The sequence below is a fragment of the Aythya marila genome (genome assembly GCF_965140915.1).
Source record: "Aythya marila genome assembly, chromosome: 22".
Lineage (NCBI taxonomy): Eukaryota > Metazoa > Chordata > Aves > Anseriformes > Anatidae > Aythya > Aythya marila.
The window spans coordinates 2,437,610-2,459,425 of NC_139063.1; the positions used below are offsets into that span (position 1 = coordinate 2,437,610).

General features: G+C 42.8%; 1 protein-coding gene across 2 annotated transcripts in view; it reads left to right on the forward strand.

Moving 5' to 3' along the window:
* THRAP3 (thyroid hormone receptor associated protein 3) overlaps positions 1 to 21,289 on the forward strand; it is a 32,905-nt gene extending 11,616 nt beyond the window's left edge. Inside the window, exons 4-13 of one of the 2 annotated variants that reach the window (XM_082777517.1) lie at positions 5,580 to 5,742; positions 9,025 to 9,927; positions 11,369 to 12,109; positions 13,005 to 13,177; positions 13,975 to 14,086; positions 14,780 to 14,864; positions 17,161 to 17,345; positions 17,999 to 18,191; positions 18,656 to 18,805; positions 19,694 to 21,289. In XM_082777517.1, coding sequence (XP_082633643.1) covers positions 5,606 to 5,742; positions 9,025 to 9,927; positions 11,369 to 12,109; positions 13,005 to 13,177; positions 13,975 to 14,086; positions 14,780 to 14,864; positions 17,161 to 17,345; positions 17,999 to 18,191; positions 18,656 to 18,805; positions 19,694 to 19,915 — 2,901 coding nt within the window. In that variant the 5' untranslated portion in view covers positions 5,580 to 5,605 and the 3' untranslated portion in view covers positions 19,916 to 21,289. The remainder of the gene's footprint in view (positions 1 to 5,579; positions 5,743 to 9,024; positions 9,928 to 11,368; positions 12,110 to 13,004; positions 13,178 to 13,974; positions 14,087 to 14,779; positions 14,865 to 17,160; positions 17,346 to 17,998; positions 18,192 to 18,655; positions 18,806 to 19,693) is intronic. The other variant, XM_082777518.1, reaches the window with a different exon arrangement.
* Positions 21,290 to 21,816: the final 527 nt, after the last annotated feature.

A 21,816-nucleotide genomic window follows, 5' to 3' on the forward strand; every position in this document is an offset into this window, starting at 1 on the left:
TATGTTGAAGTGTAGCTTGTTCTTGAACCACCGGGTTGTCATAATAATGTCATCCCTGACATTATTATATCAAAGCCCCAGAGGATTTAGTTGGGAGCAGTTTTATGATTTCGGGATGCGATTTAGATCATCTTCATACGATTCAGTTGTTCCTATTACCATTGTTTCTTCTGTTTTGTTTCCATGTTCTGGTTCAGCATGCTAGGTTTTTGATTGGCTTTGGATTGATTTTTGGCTAGCTGACCTTGGAAAAGTTGCCGTTTCCACAGATGTAGTTAGTGAATTAAAAGGAAATATTTATAAATGGGCCTTTCATACATTCTTTCCCAGAAAAATGACCATGCATAGGAGTGAACTTTGCTGTAGCAGTGGTAGTGCTTGTTGATTTCCCCTGGTGCATTTTTTTCTCCCTTAATAGAACAGGAAGCATTAACTCTTTTTTTTTTTTTTTTTTTTTTCCTGCAAACTTTCTTCTGCGGAATGATGTTAAGATATTTTAGTTGAATGGGGATGGCATTGTTAGTACAGTGAAAGGGGAGAAGGGGAACATGTAACATGATCTTAGAAATAAAAACAAACTTCCCACTTCTGGAAAGTACCAGCCTGTGATGAAGTATGGCCCTGTTTCCTAGCAGCTGCCCCCGTGCTGGGCATTGTGCTGTTCCTCAAAGCGCCCTGGCAGTCGTCGGAGTGTTTGGTAACCATATATGTAATTTGGCTGCGTGGAGCAACTGAAAGTGAAAACAAGTCAGTCCGCTGGAATTTCCTTAAAATGGATACAGAGAGAAGGGCTCAATCGGTCGTGTTTACATAGCTGAATGTCTCTATTTTAAAAAAGGAGGTGAAAAAAGGGATAAAATTCTACTAATAGATTCCCCTCTTAATTTTTTTTCTGGTTGCAATTCATCAGTTGCTTTTGCTGCAAATTGTTGGTACCAATTCAGTGCTCAGCTGATGCAGATTCAGTCTTCGCAATCCTCTCCTCGTTCCCAGAGCAGTGCTGCCTTCCTCCTGTTGCAGAATGTGGGCAGCGAGCATTGCAGAGTGTTTGCTTCACAGATGCTCAGCTTCTGGCAGTTTGTTTTCCTCCTGTCTCCGTTCGCTTTAGGATTTGAGATGCTTTTTGGCCGTTTAAATAATTAAAGTAACTCAGCATAACCTCTGGACCGTCACAGCTACCATCGATCTTCAGTTTTCAATGACCTCACGGATTTGAACAGTGTTACTTTATTCTCTCCTAGGGCAGCAGAGGCTAAGGACTTCTGCTTACTTAAATGAGCAGATTCTTAAGTGGTCTCAAAGCCGCAGACAGGCACGGTTTTCACAGGGTCTGCTTTGGGGTCGTGGTTTCTCAAAAGTGTATTGAAAAGGGCAATTTAAGGAATTCCTGACAGCAGCTCTTTGGTTAACACAACACTTGCTGGAACTATCATCCCTTTGAAGGACTGAATGGTTAGCGACTCCTTCCCAGCAGACCTTTTCACCACGTTGTTGGCATTATCACCCTCTTATCCTTCCTTGATAGTTTCTAAATACCAGTTAAATAATAGCATTTAGGCTCAGTTGAAGTCCAAACCAGCTTGACCTTGAGCATCTTCAAGCCAGAAACGTTGCTGTCAGCGAGGCCAGTTGTTCTGCGGGCTGCTGTGAGTCGCAGTGCTCTGTCCCTCCTGTCTTACACTGAGAAAATACATCTGCCTGAACCCAGAAGCAGAGAAATCTGTCAGGACCAGAAGCAGAAATAGTCCTCACTTGTTTTTTTGTTCTGCCTTCGCTGCGGTACTGTAGGATGGAAAAATCACACAAACTGCATCCTGAAAGAGTGGGCGCACAAACCATGGCTGGCACTTCAGTGTCCGGGCCTGCCGGGCGTCTCTGCTCAGCGGAGGTGTGAGATTGATGGAGTGCAGTTGCTGCCTGCCATGCCTGGGAAGGGCTGGAGGGCGAAGGGGAGGACAGGGCAGCTGCAGCTGGCTTAGCAGAGAGCCAGGCAGCGTGCTGGAGAAATCCAGCAATGTTCATGGAGTGTGATTGAATTGCAGAGCTGTTCTACTTCCTTGTGATAAGGCTTGCCGGCTAAAATTCAGCCTTCCTAGCTTCTTTTGATAAAGCTAGGAATATTATTTATTTATTAAATCGGGAACCTGTAGTAGATTGAACTGGGAACTGTTGGGCTCCAAGGGTGATTTTTGCAGTGGTATACCTGAAATTGTGACAGCTCGGGTTTCTTTTCCATAACTGTGTGTAGGAGCTGCTGTTTCTTTCCAACAGATACTGGGCTCGCTTTGCCGTGACTGTAACTGCAATGTGCACGGTACCAGCAGCTTGCCTTTGTGCTTTCAGAGCCTGTATCGCAGCTGTCCAACGACTGCGCCTCCAGCAGGGATCCGGTGACAGGAGAGATGCCGCTTGGGTTCAGTAAAGCCGGCTGATTGCAGTCTGTTCTGAGAACCCTGATTGCCACGGGAGGGTGTACATTAAAACACTGGTTAGACTTTCACTGAATGATCTTCTGGGGATCTCACATGTATTTTGAGCTTCCTTAAGTTCCTTGAGAGGAGGATGTATCACGGTTAAAGCTGAAGTGCTGATAACACACTAACAGTAAGTAGGCATAATAAAAAGCCAGCTCTCAGTTAAGCATGTGGTAAGTTTATTCAGTAATAGATTTTTATTAAAACAGTCGCAGTTGCAGTTTCTGCTTGATCAAAAGAACCTAAAATTCCACCTCTGGATTTACTACACTGCACCTGGAAAAACAAAGACGTTTAAATCTTTTCTAGGCACAACCTCTACCTGGAGCTGGGATAACGTAGTGGAGGCTGATCTGGAGCAGATTCTGGAGAAATCTGTTGGAGGGAAACAAAGAAAAAAATAGAGTAGCAAGTTGCCTTTTAGTGCACCAATTAAAACAGATCAGATTTCCTCGCGGTGTTACTGGCAGCCTCCACGTAGCTCGTGTGGGGGTTGCTTCATGTGAGGGTTGGTTCTGACTGCTCGCCTGACTCAGATTGCAGTCGGACGGATCTGCAGAGAAATGAATCAAACGTGGTCAAGTACGTACGACGATGGGTCCAACTCTAACAAGCACTGCAGAATTACAAGGATCGCTTGCTAGCACCGGGGATGTTCCCTGAGAAACCAAAAATATGTTAAATTGTAATCTGGAAGCTATGGAGAGTTTTCTTCTCCTGAAGTATCATTTTTCATGCACTATATGTGAAGTTCCAAAGCATGAATGAAGCTATCTGCAGATCCCCTTTCAGTGACAAGTCAGGATAAAAGTGGCTTTTTTCAGTAACTGTAATATTGCTGTTGAAAATGTGTATGTACAAGCAGATCTGGAAATCTATCATTGCATTTTCCCCCTTTTGTCTAAATTACATATGCAATATTTTACCAACTTTGGGACTTTTTATTAATGTAATTTCTTGGAAGAGATTTAAAGCACAAAGGTTTATGAAAGGATGTTCCTGTATGCCAGGTAAATATAAATGTTTCCTGGAAAGCCAATCCATTGCTTCCCTCCGGTCTGTGCTTTGTTTTTTTTTTTTTAACGAACTAATGTCTTTTTTTATTTTAATTTGCTTTGCTGCTGGATCAGTTCCTCGATCTGATTCATCAGCACAGGAAGGGGCTGAAGGGATTCGATGGGACCTCTCTTTATGGTTTGTGGTTTGGTGACGGTACCACATGCAGTGCACATTGGACTGTAACTCAGCTCTTCTGCTTCCCGATTGCCTTAGCCTGATCCAGCTGCCTTGCTGCTGGAAGCAGTGCTCCTGTCTAGCCAGAAATTTGCCTGCTCCTCTGTGTTGGACCTGGGATTTCCGTGGTGAGGAGGTTGGTTGGGTTGGTGCGTTGATCTCCTTGAAGTGTCAGGGATTATGGTTTTTTTTTTGGTGTTAGTTTTCAGGTGGATTAGTGAGCTGATACAACTCGCCGGGTGCTTGTGCTGTTGTATGATCCAAGCCAAGGGAAACAGCAGGAGCTCTGACCACGCCACAGCACGGTGTTGGGTGTCCTGATGGGATTTCAGTCTGCTTAGAGAGCAACGTGCTGAGAGGGAAGCACCTGCTGAAAGCTGTCCAAAACCATCACTTGCTTTTTATGCAAAAATTGCATTATATGATGAAGCTATGGTCCTCAAGTAGTCTTGCTTCCCTTCATGTGAAGGAAGTAATTCATGTGGTGGGGTGAAATTGGTGGCCTGTTAACAGCAGAAGCAATTTGTTCGGTATTTGTAAATGGAACTTGGTTAATGTGAGCAGTTTTTCTTCTCAGCTTCATCCGCTGCCTGTGGAAGTGCAGAGTTCAGATCTTGACCCTGCCCACTGGTGTGGAATAGCTGAGGATCCAGACAGCAGCTCCCAGTAGCATGGCTCCCCTTCCCACCTGCTGCTGCTCCTGCTTCTAGGAAGGGAAACAGAGCCTGGAAACGTAACCTGAGGCGGAGGGAGCACAGTTCCTTCCTCTCCTCCAAGCCAGGGGCCAAAGCCTTTTCCATTTCAGCTGCAGCACTAAACTGAAACCAAGGGGGAATCTGAAGCTGGAGCATATTTCGCAGCACGATCAACTTTTGAATTGTAAGGAATTTTGTTTGTGGCTGGATACAGAAATTAAATAGGTCAGCTATTCCTACAGTTTCAAAGCACTGCAAGTGCAGAACAGAAACGGCACGAGCTCGTCTGATCTGTCACTCTGGTATGTTAGGTTTGCTCCCAGCCCTTCGTGGAAAGGAGGTCACAAAACGTGGCTGTTCGTACCGTGCAGGGGAAAGTTTGTGAAGGTCCCTGTCGGAAGCTCCCTGACAAAAAAAATCTGACCAGTTGAAAGAAACACAGCAGTTTTAATTCTACCAAGATCTGTCCCAACCTCCAAATGTAAACCATATGCTCTGACTCCTTTTAGGAGTTTAACGACTCCTGTGGGTTCTTCTGTCCTGAATACTCCTGAATATTTTTCTTTCCCTGGAGGTAAGAGGTGATGAAAATCCTTTAGAAAATCTCGCATCTCAATATAAAGTTTTGCTTAACAAGCTGACAGATGAGGTGGTGTAACTGAAAGGATTATCTGCTCAGACTGTATGCCCTGAAAACACCTTTTAAGGGACTCTTGAACCTTTACCTGGTTACACTCCTGAAAATAACACGGAAAATTCTTATGCGGTGGCTACTTTGAGTCACTTAATGCTACAGCATACTTACTGTCTTCTGTCTTTAGAATTTGAATGACTCTGAATATTTGGAAGGACAGCTAAACTATTTGGGCTGCACTAAAACTCCCCACTGGATGATGCGCTGATCATAACTGCATGAACTGCACAGACAGGACGTGTCTTGGATTTGACCTGAGTGACCTGAGTAGCTAGACAGATCTGTGCAAAAAATGTTATTAATTTATCTTGGATTATTGTTTTTGTTTGTGATTCCTTCCAAAAATCAGAGAAGAGTCTTGGGGGATGAGAGAGGTTGGCGGATAAGCTTTATTTTATTTCTTCAGCCTGCCAGGTGCTGCCTGTTCTTTCAGGCCTACAACGTGGCTTCATTTTTCAAAGATTATTTTGCTGTTTCCTTTAGGTGTAACTGACCGGGTGCTTGCAAAGATGTCTAAAACCAACAAATCAAAGTCTGGATCCCGTTCTTCTCGTTCAAGATCCGGATCGAGATCCCGCTCACGTTCCTTCTCCAAATCTCGCTCGCGTTCTCGTTCTGTCTCACGATCAAGAAAACGCAGGCTTAGGTAAGTGTGCGCAGCTCTGAAGTCTGGGTGTGACTGTGTTTTTTCCTCTGTCCTGTTCAGGTGGTTAGTCACTTAGTTCTCTTCTATATAAAGCCTTTGATTAGATTCTAAGGACAGATAATATCCTGTGCCTTAGGTTGTTTCCTGCCAACCTGTACTGTTTGGAAGTATTTTCAGTGGACTAGGACAAGAAACTGGGACTGGTTCTTAGCATTGTCAAGTGACTTGAACTCTTAATCTGGTTCCTGTAGCAAGTCTTAGTGAACAGCAATTTTACTTTTCTTTTTAGATCTCCTTTCCCTGATAAGAGTGCTAGCAGGTACAGTACAGATAGATCAGAAGGTGGATTTGTCAGGGATACAGTCTGCAGTGAAGCTGGTGCAGCTGCCTCACAGCAGGCCCTAAGAGAAGATGTCTGTACTTTCCCTCTTCCTAAAAGGTATTCGTAGAAGCCCATGCCAAAAGGTGTTTTTCCGTGTTCTTCTGCAGTTCTTAATTACTGCTATATGTAACGTGGTGGCATTAGGAAAAGCACAGTGGTCTAACCACACGCAGTCTCTGTGAAGATCCAGTTTCCTGTATTAAAAGGTGGTCGTGGTTAAAGATGATGTTTGAAGTTGCCAAAGCAGGGCAAAGTACAAAAAAACTTGGCATTTTATCATGACTGACAATCTGTGTACGCAGAATAATTTCAGCAGGTTTGAAATGCTGTTGATCAGACGTGCCTCACTGCTCTGAGTGAGAGTTTGAGCGTGGGTTCCATAGAGCAGGGAACGAGAGTCGGAAAGGTTCGTAGCAAAGCGTGCTCCTTTGTTTTGTGAAACATCTTGGGCTTTTTTAAGCTTTTAATGTAATTGATCCCAGGCTTGAGGGGCCTTTGCAGATGTTGCTTGCTTTCTCCCTTGGAAATGAATTCAGGCGAATATGATGTCAATTAACAGATGCTGCTGTGAAAGATAGGGGCAATTTTTGTGTTGCTGTTTCCCTGCCCCTCCTGTCAATGTACAGGAGTCAGTAAAAACAAAATTCTAGTTCTGGATGGACAAAGTAGAAGTTAATTTCACTGCAGTTAACTTTGAGAAATCGCTAATGTGCACAGTAATTGTTGTTCTTACCTCCCTGAATTGATTCTAATCTGGCCACTTAAAGGCTCATTTCTTCCCTGGCTATCGGGATATCTGCTTTTTTCCTTTTCTTTTAGCTGAGCATTTAGCTGTATCTGGCAAAGATGTTCTAGTTGGACCGGGTGTAATGATGTTTAGCTGCTTTTTCAGTGATCTCAAATGAATAACGCTTATTCTGAAAATCATTAGGCTGTAAACACATGCAACTGTTAACAATTAGAGATTTTTAAAATACAGAGGCCATAATAAACATCCAGTTGGAGAGAGGAGGACATGACAAAACTAAGTTAGAGGCGGAGACTTCAGTCGAACCAAGTTCTTTGCAGAAGGAAGCTGGAATGCTGGAAAATACGTTGTCATTTGGGATTATTTGCCTTGCTGTGAAGGAACTTTGACAGTTGAAAACAAAGGCACCCTGTACAAACATGATTGCTTCCTCTGTGCTGCTGCTGAAGCCACTTCTGCTTTGTAAATAACTTTTTTTTTTTTTTTTTTTTGGAAAAAGAATCGATATGGAGGGGCTTAGTACAGGCAAGTCATCTTGTATGGCATTAGGATATTCTCTGAGGTAGGTTTAAAGGGGTGTCGTGGCACAAATCTCTTACTGTGTACCTGAGCATACGTCGTGGGAATTATTTTACTCTTTCTTCTGGAGGCTTACTGTTTTTTCCAAGTTGCATTGCTCTGTTGGAGTCTGCCTACTGTTTTTTGCTTTCTTTACGACTTTTTCATTTTAAACTATTGCAAAATGGTGCGTGCTTTAGAGCTGCAGCAGCGTGTTAGCTGCTTAGCTACAGGAGGTAGCAAGGTTGGGAAAATTATTATTACTGGTGGCATTTATTTTGCACGGAACTTACTGTATTTTTCTAAAAGGATTTATTGTATATAGTCTCTGCAACTTCTGGAGTGAAATCTTCTTGCTGTAAACCTCTCCGAAATGATAGAATAGATTTTGGAAGCAGCATACAACATGTCCCTGGCTGGTAATTAGTAACAAATCCTGCAGTTTTCTGGAAAACAGGAGCATCCTCAGTGCTTTTGACTAGAGTTCCTTATAAATTGTTCTTGCTGTCTCTGTGCTTTTCCTCCTTATCGTTGTTATTTGAATGAGGAAGTCTCAGGTAAGTTGCATAGGCTTTCTTGTCGTTTGAGGTAAAGGATGAAGTCTGTTAAAAGTATCATTAATTTGTTTGATAGCAATGCCTGTAATGTATTTGAGAGGTGGAAAAAATAGAAATAAAATGCATTTCTTGCTGCCTGCACGTACTTCAATGTTTTGGGACTTCTAATGGCAGCTTTGCATTTCATTGCCTTGTGTATGGTGGTTTGGGATGTGAACAGAGAGGGGGCAGCAGAGGGTTGTGTATTGCTGCTCTGTAGAAGACAGAGGTGTCTGTAGGAGTGTGTGTTATATAGGGGCTGTATGGGTCTCTTAACATAGCAAGGGAGTGTAGAAATGGTTTCAACAAATATTATTTACTTAAATTTCACTTTAAAAGATATTTCTTATTTAAATCTACTGGTTTGGACACTTTATCTGTTTTAAAAGTACAAAGTTGCTGAAATCTCAGACGTTAAACAGAATTTTGTGTTTTTCCGACAGCTGGGAAATACTTGCTCTAAAGCTGGCACTTAAACCTGAGCTACACTGGGGCTTTTGAGCAGTTACACAGCAGCAGTTCCAACATTTTAACGGGAGAGACTGTTGAAACAATTATCCCTTAACGATTTGTCCTTTCAATCAGTCATCTCGCAGGGTTTTTGCTTGTCTTGGATCCAGTTCTGCTCTTTAGAGGAGCAGCCGGAGCTTCCATGCCATGAGCAGAGGCAGTGCTGGACGGCGCCATCTCGTGGCATCGGGCTGGAGAGTGGCTGCCTCCCTCTGCAGTCCTGCTCCTTTGCAGTTCCAGCTTCCAAATTGTGGCAACTGGTTCACCTTTTGAAACTTGACCTACAGAGCAGTGTGCCATCTGCTCCCCTCCTGCTCTCCTCGTGCTGAGGTGTTGCAATTTGTTTAACTTACCTGGCAGAGAAGTGGGATTTCACCTTGATCATCAATTTCAAACATATTTGAGAACAGAGGAACATGGGAGAGGGAATATGAGGGTCCAAATAAAGTTAAGAATAAACTTTAAAATACTTTTTTTCTCTTTATCAGTTCTAGGTCTCGTTCAAGATCATATTCTCCATCTCATAACAGAGAAAGGAACCATCCAAGAGTCTATCAGAACCGTGATTTCAGAGGTCATAACAGAGGATACAGGAGACCGTATTATTTCCGTGGCCGAAATCGAGGGTTTTATCCATGGGGCCAGTACAACCGAGGAGGATATGGCAATTACAGGTCTAACTGGCAAAATTACCGCCAAGCGTATAGCCCTCGTAGAGGGAGGTCACGCTCCCGTTCACCCAAGAGGAGGTCTCCTTCACCAAGGTCCAGAAGTCATTCTAGAAATTCCGATAAGTCGTCATCTGATCGGTCAAGGAGGTCTTCCTCTTCTCGGTCTTCCTCAAATCACAGCCGAGTTGAGTCTTCCAAGCGTAAATCTGGAAAGGAGAAGAAATCATCTTCCAAGGAGGCCCGGGCATCTCAGGCTGCGGGAGATAATCAAGGGGATGATTCGAAGGAGCAGCCGTTTTCGGGAGCGGCGGCTCAAGATGTCAAGGCATCGGAGGGATCCAAACCATGGCAAGATATGAGCACCTACGGGGCGGGTTCGGCATCACGAGCAGCCGCGCCTGAGCTTAGCCCGAGGGAGCGCAGTCCTGCGCTGAAAAGCCCTCTGCAGTCGGTTGTGGTGAGGCGGCGTTCTCCTCGGCCGAGCCCGTTGCAGAAGTCGAGCCCTCCGCTTTCCAACCCGTCGCAGCTGAGCTCTTCCCTGCAAAGCAGCACCTCCTTTCAGGCGGGCTCTCACCAGAGCCCGTTTGACCACGGCTCGGCAAGCTTGAGCCCAACGAGGAAGAGCCCTGTGTGCAAAAGCCCAACGCCAATCGGTTCGATTTACAGTACCTCTCAGAAGGAGGAAACCACAGCTCCCGGAGGAGGAGCCTTCTCAAAGAGGCAAGTGACGCGTTTCTCTCTGTGGCAGGGTGTTTTGCCAAGCCAGCTCGCGTGTGTAGGCGTCCCCACGAGCACTGCAGCAGTTCTCAGCCTGTCTGCGGGCTCCAGCTGGAACAAGGTGCCCGTGCGTGCAGGGTGCTAGCTAGCTGAGGGCCTGGTACAGCCTCGGTGGTGGAACAAAATGCAGACCTAGCCCCGTGCTGCAGGAAGTTGGGGGTTGTTTTCTGATTTAACTTGCTCCCTGCAAAACTGTTTTTAGCGCATGAACGCTCAGAATGAAGATGTGCCTAGGGAGATTTTCTAGCAGCCTAACAGCGTGCACTGGAAACTTGCAGTTTTAAGTGATTTACTTTTTGGTTAAAGATTCTTTAAGCAGCGTGTTCTTCAGTTACATTCGATGTTATAAAATCGAAGTCAGTCTGGCTGCATGGCCTGCTGCAAGCAGCCCAGGGCAGGTGCAGTTCTGAAGCTTGTCCCTGTGTATGTGGGTGGTATGATGAACACCAAAGTCATCACTGAAATTAAGGGATAAGCACCAAAGTCATCACTGAATTAAGACACGACCTTCCATAGGGAAGGAATCAGTTTACCACGTTCCTGTTTACTGGGCTAGTCCACTGCTGATTTCTTCCTTAAAGTGGTGCTTTCTCTTGAAAGATAGCACAGCATTCACAGGTGCTTTAAGTATATTCTTTTTAAAGTTATTTTGGACTATCCTATATCAAGGATGTATGAACTTTAAAAAGGAAAAAAAATATAACTCTGGTTTGGGTTCTCAGAGCATTGAATTAATGTCCTTGGGCATTACTGCTTTCTCCTCAAAGCTGGGGTTTTGCTTAATGATTGCTTTAAAACCTAGTTCTGATGCTTGAAACTAGCTTATGATAAACTGTTGTTCTTACTAAATGTTTTGTCTTCTCCCAGCAAAATATTCCTCCCTGTTAACCTTTTTGCTTTTATTTGTATTTACAGTCTGTCATGAAATATTTAGCTTACCTATGAAACTTGCATCCAAAATTTGAAGTAGCTTTTGAGGCTTTTATTTCCAGTGTGTTGTTTAAAGCAGAACAGCCCAGTTTGAAAGTTTTGATGTGTTGTTCTCCTGAAGCAGGTTTGTAAGTAAATAAACTGATTGGGTAAGATGCTACTACTTTCCTTAAAATGAATCTGTGGGTAAGTGTGTTTTTTTACTTGCTTTTTAAGCCTCATTTCATCAGTTCTGCATATCCATTTTCTTCTGCATTTATTGAATTTATTGAGAAGTATAAGTCTAAATCCAGGCTGAGAAATCTGCTTTACATTTTAGCTGGTTTAGGGCCTAGAGACAATCTTCTGTACATGCATATCTCGGTGTTCTCTAAAATTTGACTGCTTTCCACTGAAGGATTAACCTCTTTGAGTTTTACTAAGAGAACTGTTGTAATGTCTCCTCTATGAACAGGTATCTGGAAGAGCAGAAGACTGAGAATGGGAAAGACAAAGAGCAGAAAGTAACAAATGTTGAAAAGGAAAAACCTAAAGAAAAAGGGAATTTCTCTGAGTTGGGATCAACAGATGGAAAGGCAAAATCTGATTCCTATGCATCCAAAGCAGACTCTGAGAAGGGATACCGTGGCAGTCAGTCGCCCAAGCGCTACAAGTTCCGGGATGACTTTGACAAGCTAAAGGCACCAGAGTTCCACAAGGAGAGTCACTATGGCAAAGAGGAAACTGATGAGCAGGAAAAGAAAGATAAGGCAAAGGGCCGAAAAGATTCGGAGTTTGATGATGAGCCCAAATTTATGTCTAAAGTGGTAGCAACATCAAGTAAAAGTCAGGAAGAGGAGAGGCAAGGAAAATGGGAAGGCGTGGTGTTCTTGCCACCTGGAAAGGAGAAGCAAAGGAAATCTGATGAAGCAGAGGAGGAAAGCTATTCTGAAAGATCAAAAAAAGAAGAGAGGCCAGCATCCAAGAGAGCTGAATCGGGTCACAGGGGCTTTGTTCCTGAAAAGAATTTTAGAGTGACCACTTATAAAACAAGCCAGGAAAAAAGCTCTTCCCCACCACCAAGGAAGACTTCAGAGGTAAAGGAAAAGCCAGCAACCAAAGGAGATGGGCTAGCTCCTGGCAAATCCTCCTTTTCCATTACTCGTGAGGCCCAGGTCAATATTCGAATGGATTCCTTTGACGAAGATCTTGCACGGTGCGTATTTGCTAGAGTTTTGGGCAGGTTAAATAGTAATACTGGCTGCCTGTTTCTCTTCTTGAGATCTTAAGTTCCTCAACTCTGAGGAAGGCTACGTAATATTGTATCACAATCTGTATTTTTTGGTGTTAGAGATGAAATTTTTTATGGCCTTAGAACACTTGTGGGATCCCTTTGTGTGGCAGGAGGTCAGAGGGGTTGTCAGGTTAAAAAAAGCTTCTCCTCCTTTTTTTTCTATCTATATATAAGTTCATTTCAGATTGTAAATGCTTCTACGTCAGTTCTTATGCTGCAGCAGCCTCTGGAAAGAGTTGAGTACTTGGTGATTTCTTGCTGCTAGAAGTTTGTGATACAGTAAAACTGCAGTGCTGCTCAAATGACGTTTCTTCTGGAGAATGTTTACGGTTATTCTCAGCGCAGCATTACTGAAACTCCAGGAAGCTCTGACAGCCACTTAGGCATTGTTTCAAGAAATCTTAAGGCAGTAAAAAGTTGCTGCAGAAAGCATGTTTGTCCAGCAGTAGCCAGTAAATGTTAATATACCACGTGGGATGTTAGAGGTTAATCTCGAATTTAGGAACAGTAGCAGAGCATTATAGACAGCTAGTGGGGTGGGAATGAGCTTGTGTTTCTGTCAGGGTTTAACATCTCTGCAGCCCTCCGAGTACAGAGCAACAAGTGATCTGAATTATTACAGTAACCTAGATTAGTGCATTTTAAAGATATTTAAATAAGCAATTTAGTGCATTTAAAATATATTTAAATAAGGAATCAGATCGTGCTATTTAATGTTATTAGATTACTTCACAGTATTATATAAGAATACGTCTGCTTCCAATTTATGAAACAAACTGCTTCCCTTGTTCTATTTCATGTGGTCTGTTTTCTCTAGTCCAAGTGGCATACTGGCTCAGGAACGCAAGCTGTGTCGTGACCTTGTGCATAGCAACAAAAAGGAGCAAGAGTTTCGTTCTATTTTTCATCATATTCAGTCTGCTCAGTCTCAACGGAGTCCTTCTGAACTGTTTGCTCAACACATAGTGACTATAGTCCATCACGTAAGAGGTGGGTCAAAGTCCCTGTATCCTCAGATGAAGGTTCACTCCCCCTGTCCTTGCCCAAACAAGTGATTTTCACGTACACTGGGTAATGCTCAGAGCTGTTCTCCAGCAGCTACGCCGTAGATGAGGATAGCAGCTGATGGTCACATAGTCATGGAATTATTTAGTTGGGGGTGATTCCTGGAGCCTAGCTCAGCCTCCTGCTCCAAGCAGAGCTAGCATGCAGGTTGGATCAGGTTGCGTTGGGTTGTGTCCAGTTGAATTTTGAAGAAAAGAGAGACGCCACTTCCCCTCTGTTCATACATCACATAGTCCAGCACCCCAAACCATCCTGATAAATTTCTACATTAGCCAGTTCTGAGCTCTGTTGCACCAGACAGCCTAAAAGTCTAGCTTTATCCAGAGACAGTCTTGCAAGTACCAGCTGCCTGCACACCCACCTCACCATTTACATTAAAAAAAATATTCTTCTGGAAAGGCGGAAGAGGTGTTCTTGCTTTTACCTGAACAAAATTCAGGGAAACTGTGATTTAGAATTTGTATATTTTATTGATTCGTGTATATTTACCTAAATCGTGTGTGTAAAGTGAGTTCACATGCCATTAATTTCAAGAGTAAGTTACCCGAGTGAATTGTTAATTTCAAGAGTGAAATTGAAATTTCTCAGCAGTGTAGAGTTGCTCATCTGTGTGCTTCATGTGTCCTGCAACTGAATTTGACCAAGCTGTGGGACTGACATGTTCTTTCTGTTTACAAAAATGGTATTAATATTGTGGTGTTGTTTGCTCAACCACCCCACAGAGCATCACTTTGGATCTTCAGGCATGACACTGAACGAACGCTTTACCAAATACCTAAAGAAAGGAATGGAACAGGATGCAGCTAAAAACAAAAAGAGCCCTGAAATTCACAGGTTGGTGGCAATGCAGTGGGATTTCGGGTTTCCTTCTCTTAAGCTGGAATTCAGGAATAATTCAAGAACAGGAGAGAATGGGCGGATCTCTACCTAGTTAAAAAAGTCATGCAGTATGGCTTGCATGTTAGAGTTGTGTCTAGTCTCCTACCCAGCCTTTAACAAGACAGACTAAGGAAGGTCGTGATTAAATCCTTGAAGGACAGAAGTGATGTCTTGGTGGAAGAGGAGAGGGGATATCTTAGTCTTTCACTTGAATTCCTTACATTTTAGACTTGATATCTTTTAGATGGACTTGCACCAGCTTGCTAATGTTACTTGGTAAGCATATGGGAATATGAAAGCTTAAATAAATTATGATCATGTATCATTTATAGGCATTTTCATAATGCTATAAAGTTCTGGTTTTAAAAAGACTTGCATTTATGTTTTATCATGTTGCGTTCTTCCTTATATTTTTCTCAGTCCTTTTGTCTACAGCTGAAAGAGTGCTTGGACAGTTATTTATTGAAAAATAGCTTGACATCGACAGACCTGCTCATGAATCCTAAGCTGCTGTAAAGCAGCTTCAGCAAAAATGGAAAAAATGAGGAGTTTTAAATAGATTTGGAAACATCGGAGTGTCTGCTTTTAAGTGACGTTTAATGTAAAAACTTAATCCTGTTTGTAAGATGACTCTTATCTTTCTTTTAGGAGGATAGATATTTCTCCCAGTACTTTTAGAAAACATGGATTCTCTCAAGAGGAATCGAAAAGTTCCAGAGATCCTGGCTTCAAGGTGAACTGTTACTCTGATTAGTTTAATTCAACAAAATGAGTGCATTGGGCATGAACTTAACAGTGATGTTTTTGTTTAAATTACTCTCTACTTAAGTTTGTGTTTTTCTTTTAAGGATGGGCATAATTCTAAAAATGAACTACAAAGGGTTAATTTTTATTAAAAATGTATCAACAACCTTTGTGAAGTGGTTAGACTATGGTAAATGACCCCAAAGTCAATTGAGGTGAGCTTGAGAAAAAAGAGAGGATTTTTGGAACAAGTGCCCATGATGAGAGAAGAGACTTTTTGTGATATTTTTCTGCTTGTAAGTATTATTAAATCAATTGTATACATGCGATATTTCCAACCATGTTTTCAAAAAGACATGCATGTCAAAAAGAGGAAAGTAAAACTAAATACTTATCTAAACAAGATACACTATTAAGCAGATTATAAATTTTGTTCTAACAACTTACTGTGCCATTTCTGTTGATTGCTGTTACTTTAACATTCAGCACCTGTTTGAGTAGATCCAGACCATTTGGAATTTAGTGTGTTAGCTTTTCTGAGTAGATCAGTGTTAAGCCATCGCACGTACTGTAAACGATCATTAAAGTGGCTTAACTTAATGTTTGGGATTTTAAACTTTGTTTATTCACCTTCATACATATTTACGTTGAACGTTGAAGAGATTTTAAACAGTCCTGCTGAAACCTTACTTGTTTCATATTTGTTTTCGATTTTTTCCAAACACACTTGTGGCTTGACATGGACGATGGTGAGATGGATTTGATGGGCCTGAACTCTGAGCATCAGCTTGGCAGAGTGTATTATAAACGTGGTTTCCAAACAGCTCGCCAGCCTTCCGTGAAACAGACGTGCCCTCACAAACCCAAATAGGTGTTTGCTGTACCACATAAGGGAGCTGCTGCTGATTTTGTCACTTATCTGTCATCCATCGTGTTGGGAGCAGTTTTATTCTCAGAGTAGAAATTAAAGCTCTTTGCCTGGGGAAAGTAGAAGAGCAAAAAAAAACAAAAAACAAAAACAAAACAAAACGTCTGCTCCCACTCCTGCGTTATTTGACATTTTTATTTAAACAAAAAAGTTTTTAATAACTCATGTAAGTAAAAAATTTAATAGCTAGAGAATTACTAATCCTTTTGTATTTAATTCAAGACGATTAATCTGATTTATGTTGCATATCAAGTAATACAGTTCCCAAGATAAGTAAATGAAGTGTAAATGTGTAAATGAAGTAGCAATCTCTGGACGCAACTGTGGAGGCTGTATGTTGCTAGCAGCATTGTGTGCACAGGCTTCCCACTAAAGAACCGCTGTTAAATGTGTGTCAAAACCACAGCCACTGTCAGTTTGCTGCTCTTGTGTGCAGGCAGAGCAGAAGTTCATCGAAGAGTCATGGGTCTTAAAATATACACAGTAACATAACTTCATGTTTTCTAGAGAAAATCATTTAAGCAGCAATTTCAATAGAACTCAAGCATAAGTAGATTTTTTTAGTTAGCTATTTAAAAGTAAAAATCTAGTTCTGGTTTTCACGCAGCTTTTTTTTCTTTGTGAAATGCCGGGTAGCTGGCATTAGTAGACTTGCTAGGCTTAAGTGGAGAAACACATGCATCTGTGGTGACTTCTGGTCGAGGGTGCAAGCAGTGCTATAGGTGATACCTGCCACAGAGCAAATCTTCTTGACAGATGTGTTAAAGATGAGTGGGATGCTGATATTCCTCCTAAGAACCTTGATCACTGCATTTTGGTGGCCTCTGTCTCTTAAAGCTTTGATTAGCAATCACTGTCTTAGCTCTTTGCCACTTGGTGACACCTTTTGCTTCTCAAGTTTTCAGACCTGGTGATTAAAAATTCCTTCCATGCTGCTAGATGATACGTCAGCAGGGTAGTGAGCGTGCTGCTGTTCGGTGACAAGTGTCCACAGGCTGCTAGAACTGCAGCATGCCAAAAATGCCTGACACACAATCAGATGGATTAGATTTCCAAGTTGTTCTCATCTCACTGGCTGTGGTGTATGCAATAAGTGTCAGCCTCTGTGTTTCTCCCTCCCTATTGCCAGGCTGTTCTAATGCTGTTTAAAAGAAATTAAAAGTTAAAAACAGTGCTCTTGACGTAGGAAAATTGAAATCTGTGCATTATTTTACATCTTAAAATGGATTAAGTATCGATTAGCATTCAGATAAATTCCTGTCCTCCAGAAGTCTGTGCAGTCAGTAGCAAAGTAATGGTGCTGAAGTAGCGTGCTGTAAACCTTTGTGTTAAACTCTCTCCTTCCCTGCACTTGTAGGCTGAAGGGAAATATAAGGACGACCCTGTTGACCTGCGCCTTGATATCGAACGCCGTAAAAAACATAAGGAAAGAGATCTTAAACGCGATAAATCCAGAGAATCAGTGGACTCGAGAGATTCAAGTCACTCAAGGGAAAGATCAACTGAGAAAACGGAGAAATCTCACAAAGGCTCAAAGAAAAAGTATGTAGGAAACCTAATAGCCATTTCCTTCTGCATTTCATATTTCTGCTATTAAAGTTGGAGACAACATCACGTGTATATAGTTGTACACCTGTTGACATAACTGCTGCAGTGGCGTGAATTATTCCTCTGCGTGTCTTCTCGATACCATTATATCTGTCTGAAACGATAAATAACTGTTAAAGGTAAATGAGAAGGCTTCGTATGTCAGAATGGGTGAGTCACTTTTTCTTCTTGTTCCAGTTACAGAAAAAACAGCAATGTTTAAATGACTTCTTTAGGTTTAATCCTTTTCTATTAGCATATTTTTTTCCATTTGACTAAAACTGTATTTGTAAATGAATGTCTTCCTCCTAGAAAGGAGATCTAGAGGAGAAGGGAATACTACTGGTGTCAAATTCATGCTTATATCATAGTTGGAGGTAGAAACACCTTAAAAGCAGCAAGATTGTGCCAGAGAAGGCTTGGGACCTGTTAGATCTGCATGTTGTAGCTGATCTTGAGTTGTTAATATGGCTTTTCTTTTTCATAGTAGGAGAATGAAAGCATTGCATTGATAGGGGAGTGATAAATGATTCTGTAGCAAGCAGGTTACTACTAAGTTCTGAACCCTGTGGTGTCCCCCTGACCCTCATTTCCTATCACTGAAACAGGAAACACCGAAGGGTGCGTGAGAGATCCAGATCCAGCTCATCATCCTCACGATCCTCTCATTCAGTCAAAGCAGAGGAATATCCAGAGGAGACTGAGGAGAGAGAGGAAAGCTCCACAGGCTTTGACAAGTCCCGGCTGGGGACTAAAGAATTCACAGGTCCAAATGAGAGAGGAAGAGCTAGAGGGACCTTTGTAAGTATCCCACCCCGAGTACCAATTGCTAAAGCAGTCAAAAAGCAGCTACTGTGAATTGTTCTTCCACATTTAAAGCATACGGTAAGGGAGAAGCCCCAAAGGTGTGGTCTGGCTGTGGATGATGAGCCAGAATGTGATCACTGTATCTCAAGCACTAACCAGGGTGTTGACAATACAGCCTGAGCAGTTGAACTCAAGCTGCATGGAGCAGAATCAAGCCCAGAAGCTTTTGCTCATTAGTAATTGCTGAGCAGCCCTGATGGGCAGCGTAATGTGCATCAGTTGGGTTGGGTTAGGCTACCAAAATGACTCATCTGGTCATAACTCTGCTTATTATTTGCAGTTTCTGTGCCTTAGTTACATACAAGTCTTACAGCTTGGTGCCCCTGAAGTCAGCAGGCAGCTGGGGGGGCACTGTCACCACAATCTTTTTATTTTTCTCCCTTGTTTTGCTGTTACAGCAGTTCAGAGCAAGGGGGAGAGGATGGGGCAGAGGCAACTTTTCAGGAAACAACAACAGCAACAGCGGTGGCAACAATGACTTCCAGAAGAGAAACAGAGATGAGGAGTGGGATCCAGAGTACACACCGAAGAGCAAGAAGTACTACCTGGTATGTGTCTGAAGCACTAAAACGTGCATAAATCCTCCAGGTATATCTGGCTTAAACATTTCTAATCTACCAGTTTACAGCTTCATGTGCTGCTTCCTCACCAGAAGCTTATGGCTCACCACTAGAGTTTGTTACTGTTCATTTGAGAATGGTTGGCCAGTAAGTGAAATGAAATCCTGAAGGCTGGTTAAAGACCCCGTGTTCACAGTAGTGCAGAAAAGGCAGCTTAAATCTGTTAGACTGTGTTGCAGATGGCCTACACTTCTTGGGTCCATCCCTGTTTGGAGTTCAGCTTCTGGATGGGTTAGCACTGTTCCTTTTAACTGCTGCTAGGTCTGCCATACTAACAGTCGTTTATCTGGGACAATCCTGTCTGAATGACCCTTCTATGAAAAAGGGAAAGTTTAAACACACAAACTTCTTTTTCCCTTCCTGATTTGGGGTACCTGAGTTTTCATTAAATAATGCCGTGTTTCAGTCCTGCAGCTCAAACAAGAAAGCCTTGATCTTACCTTACTTCATTTTTTCTGACCTTGTTGAAGGTAGAAATGTAATTTGTTTTGGTGTCCAGTCTCTAGCCTGCACTTTATGTACAGAAATGGATCAGTTTGAGCCCAGCAGCGTGGTTCATAGCAGCCTGTACCAATTGCAGTGATGGGTTGCCATGCACAAAGAGAGCCTGTGTGGCATTTGTGCATTCCTGCCTTCATCTGCTGTTTTCATCCCCCAAACAAGCCAGTACTTGTGTTTAGAGGGCAGTACTCACTGTGGCATAAATCTGGTTGGTGCTGCAGGGCTGATACCACCAGGCAGTGTTTTCCTGCTCCTCTCACACCGGGAGCAGTCACAGTCTGTGTCAGCTGCTGTCATTGCTTTTTCCCCGTGCAGCACGATGACCGGGAGGGCGAAGGAGCAGAGAAGTGGGTGAACAGAGGCCGTGGTCGGGGTGCCTTCCCCCGAGGACGAGGTCGCTTCATGTTCAGGAAGTCGAGCACCAGCCCCAAGTGGGCTCACGACAAATTCAGCGGCGAAGAAGGAGAAATCGAGGATGACGAAAGCGGAACGGAAAACAGAGAGGAAAAGGACAACTTGCAGTCAACGACTGAGTAGCTGCGGTCTGCATGTTCCCGGGGAGCCCTGGCAGGAGTGGAGGGGTTCAGCATGCTGGTGATGGAGATTGTCAGGGCGAGCCTGAAGAGCTGAGCAGAGCCCCAGAGAGGAGCTCGGAAATAATCCCGAAGTTAACTGCATTTTCAGAGTTCAGCCTCCCTAAGTGTGGACTAGAACTGATAAATCATATATGCTTGGATCCGCTCATGGAGTATACCTTCCCAAAGACTTACCTTCTGGACTGAATAAGGTCAAGTACTGGGTGAGATCCTAGATTTTCTCTCTTGTCTGTGACCTTATTGAATGGTCGGTTAATTTGTTTTTTTTGGTAACAGGCTTTGAAGACGATGTGGATTTCGGTTTGTGCCCATCTTAACCCAGTAGTCTTGACACTTTTTTTTTGTTTCTCTTTTATAATTTGAAATAGCAAAAGTCGGGATTAACTCGCCAGTTCAAATTTTTCTCCCCTATTGTGTATTCAATTTTTTAAATTCATACTTACTTATTTTAGGCCTTTACGTATGTAGTAACATCAATTAAATGATAATTTTTGGAAACTATTTTTGGTTCTTATAAATAAGAAACAATGAAGCATGTGAATAAACATCTAAATGTTAACTTGTTGGGACCAAACTGCTATGATTTTTTTAAGAACTTTTTTTATGTAACAGTTGTTTTAGGGCCTTTTAAAACCAATTGTTTTCCTTTTATGTTGAAAGTTAAGGAAATTAGCATGGTTTTAAAAAAAAAAAAAAAAAAAAGACACCCTACTTTTCATCACTGTTTGTGTACAGTGTTAGGCCTGGTGTGTGCTGGAGCCCCAAACTGCTTGTAGGCATTTTGTGTATCCTCTTTGCAGCTGGTTGTGAACTCGAGTGCTCTTTCCAAGGTAACATAGTTTTCTAAGAAACTTCAGAATTCTACTAGGTTAAAAAAAAAAAAAAAATATAAAAGGAAAGATGAGAATTTTTCAATATTTTTTATTAATCTTTTTATAAAAAACAAAAGGCAAACCCCTCCTGTGCTGGCTAAGGATGGCCGTTACCATGCATTTCTTTTTATCTTCTACTTTAAACAAAAAAAAAAAAAAAAAAGAAAAAGAAGTACTCTGAAGAAGTTTGCAGACAGTTGTGGCTGGGTCAGTGAGCCTTGGTAGCAGCAGAGGCATGTCCACGCACCAACGCTGAGTGTGCACGTGCTGTAAAGACACCGCTCTCTCTCCCTGTCCTCACCACCTCTGCCTTCCCTCCCCCAGGATTGCTGTGCTCATCCCCCCACACACACCAACTAGCGTTTGGTTTGTTTTGACTTGAACAGTTCCTGTTTAGCAACCCCCCTCGAGTTTGTTTATGCAAATAAAATACAATAAAATGAGTAGTAGGTGTAACTCTGCTTTGTTTTGTGGTCTGAGTCTGGGGCTCCCTCTGCCACCAGCCATTTGCCTTCCGAATTAACTGGTGGAGCCGAGAGAAGCGAAGGGCTTTGGCCAGCCTCAGGGTGGAGCTGCAGAAGTTGCTGGGAAGAGCAGCTTTAAAACATGGTCCCAGAGGAGAAATTGGCCTAGACAGCACTAATGAACAGCAGTAAGGAAAAAGGAAGCTCAGGCTGGGGCCTGTGGGGCTGCCCCACTGCTGAAAAGCAGCAGTTGCAAGCAGTTACTCCCAGCCCAACACTCGAGGTTCCCGTTTTGTACAGCTCTGCAGCTAGGGAACTTTGCACGTGGAAGCCAGTGGAAAATCTCATTGCAACAGCCGAGGGCAGGAGCAGATCCCTGGAGTTGGTCCTGCAGGAGCTGTCGGGGCAGTGCCTGGTGGTGACAGCTCTTCCTGCAGCTCCTGGCCCTGGCTGTGTCCTGGTGGGTGCAGGAACCCGGCACGTGGGTGTTTTGTGCCATCAGCCTG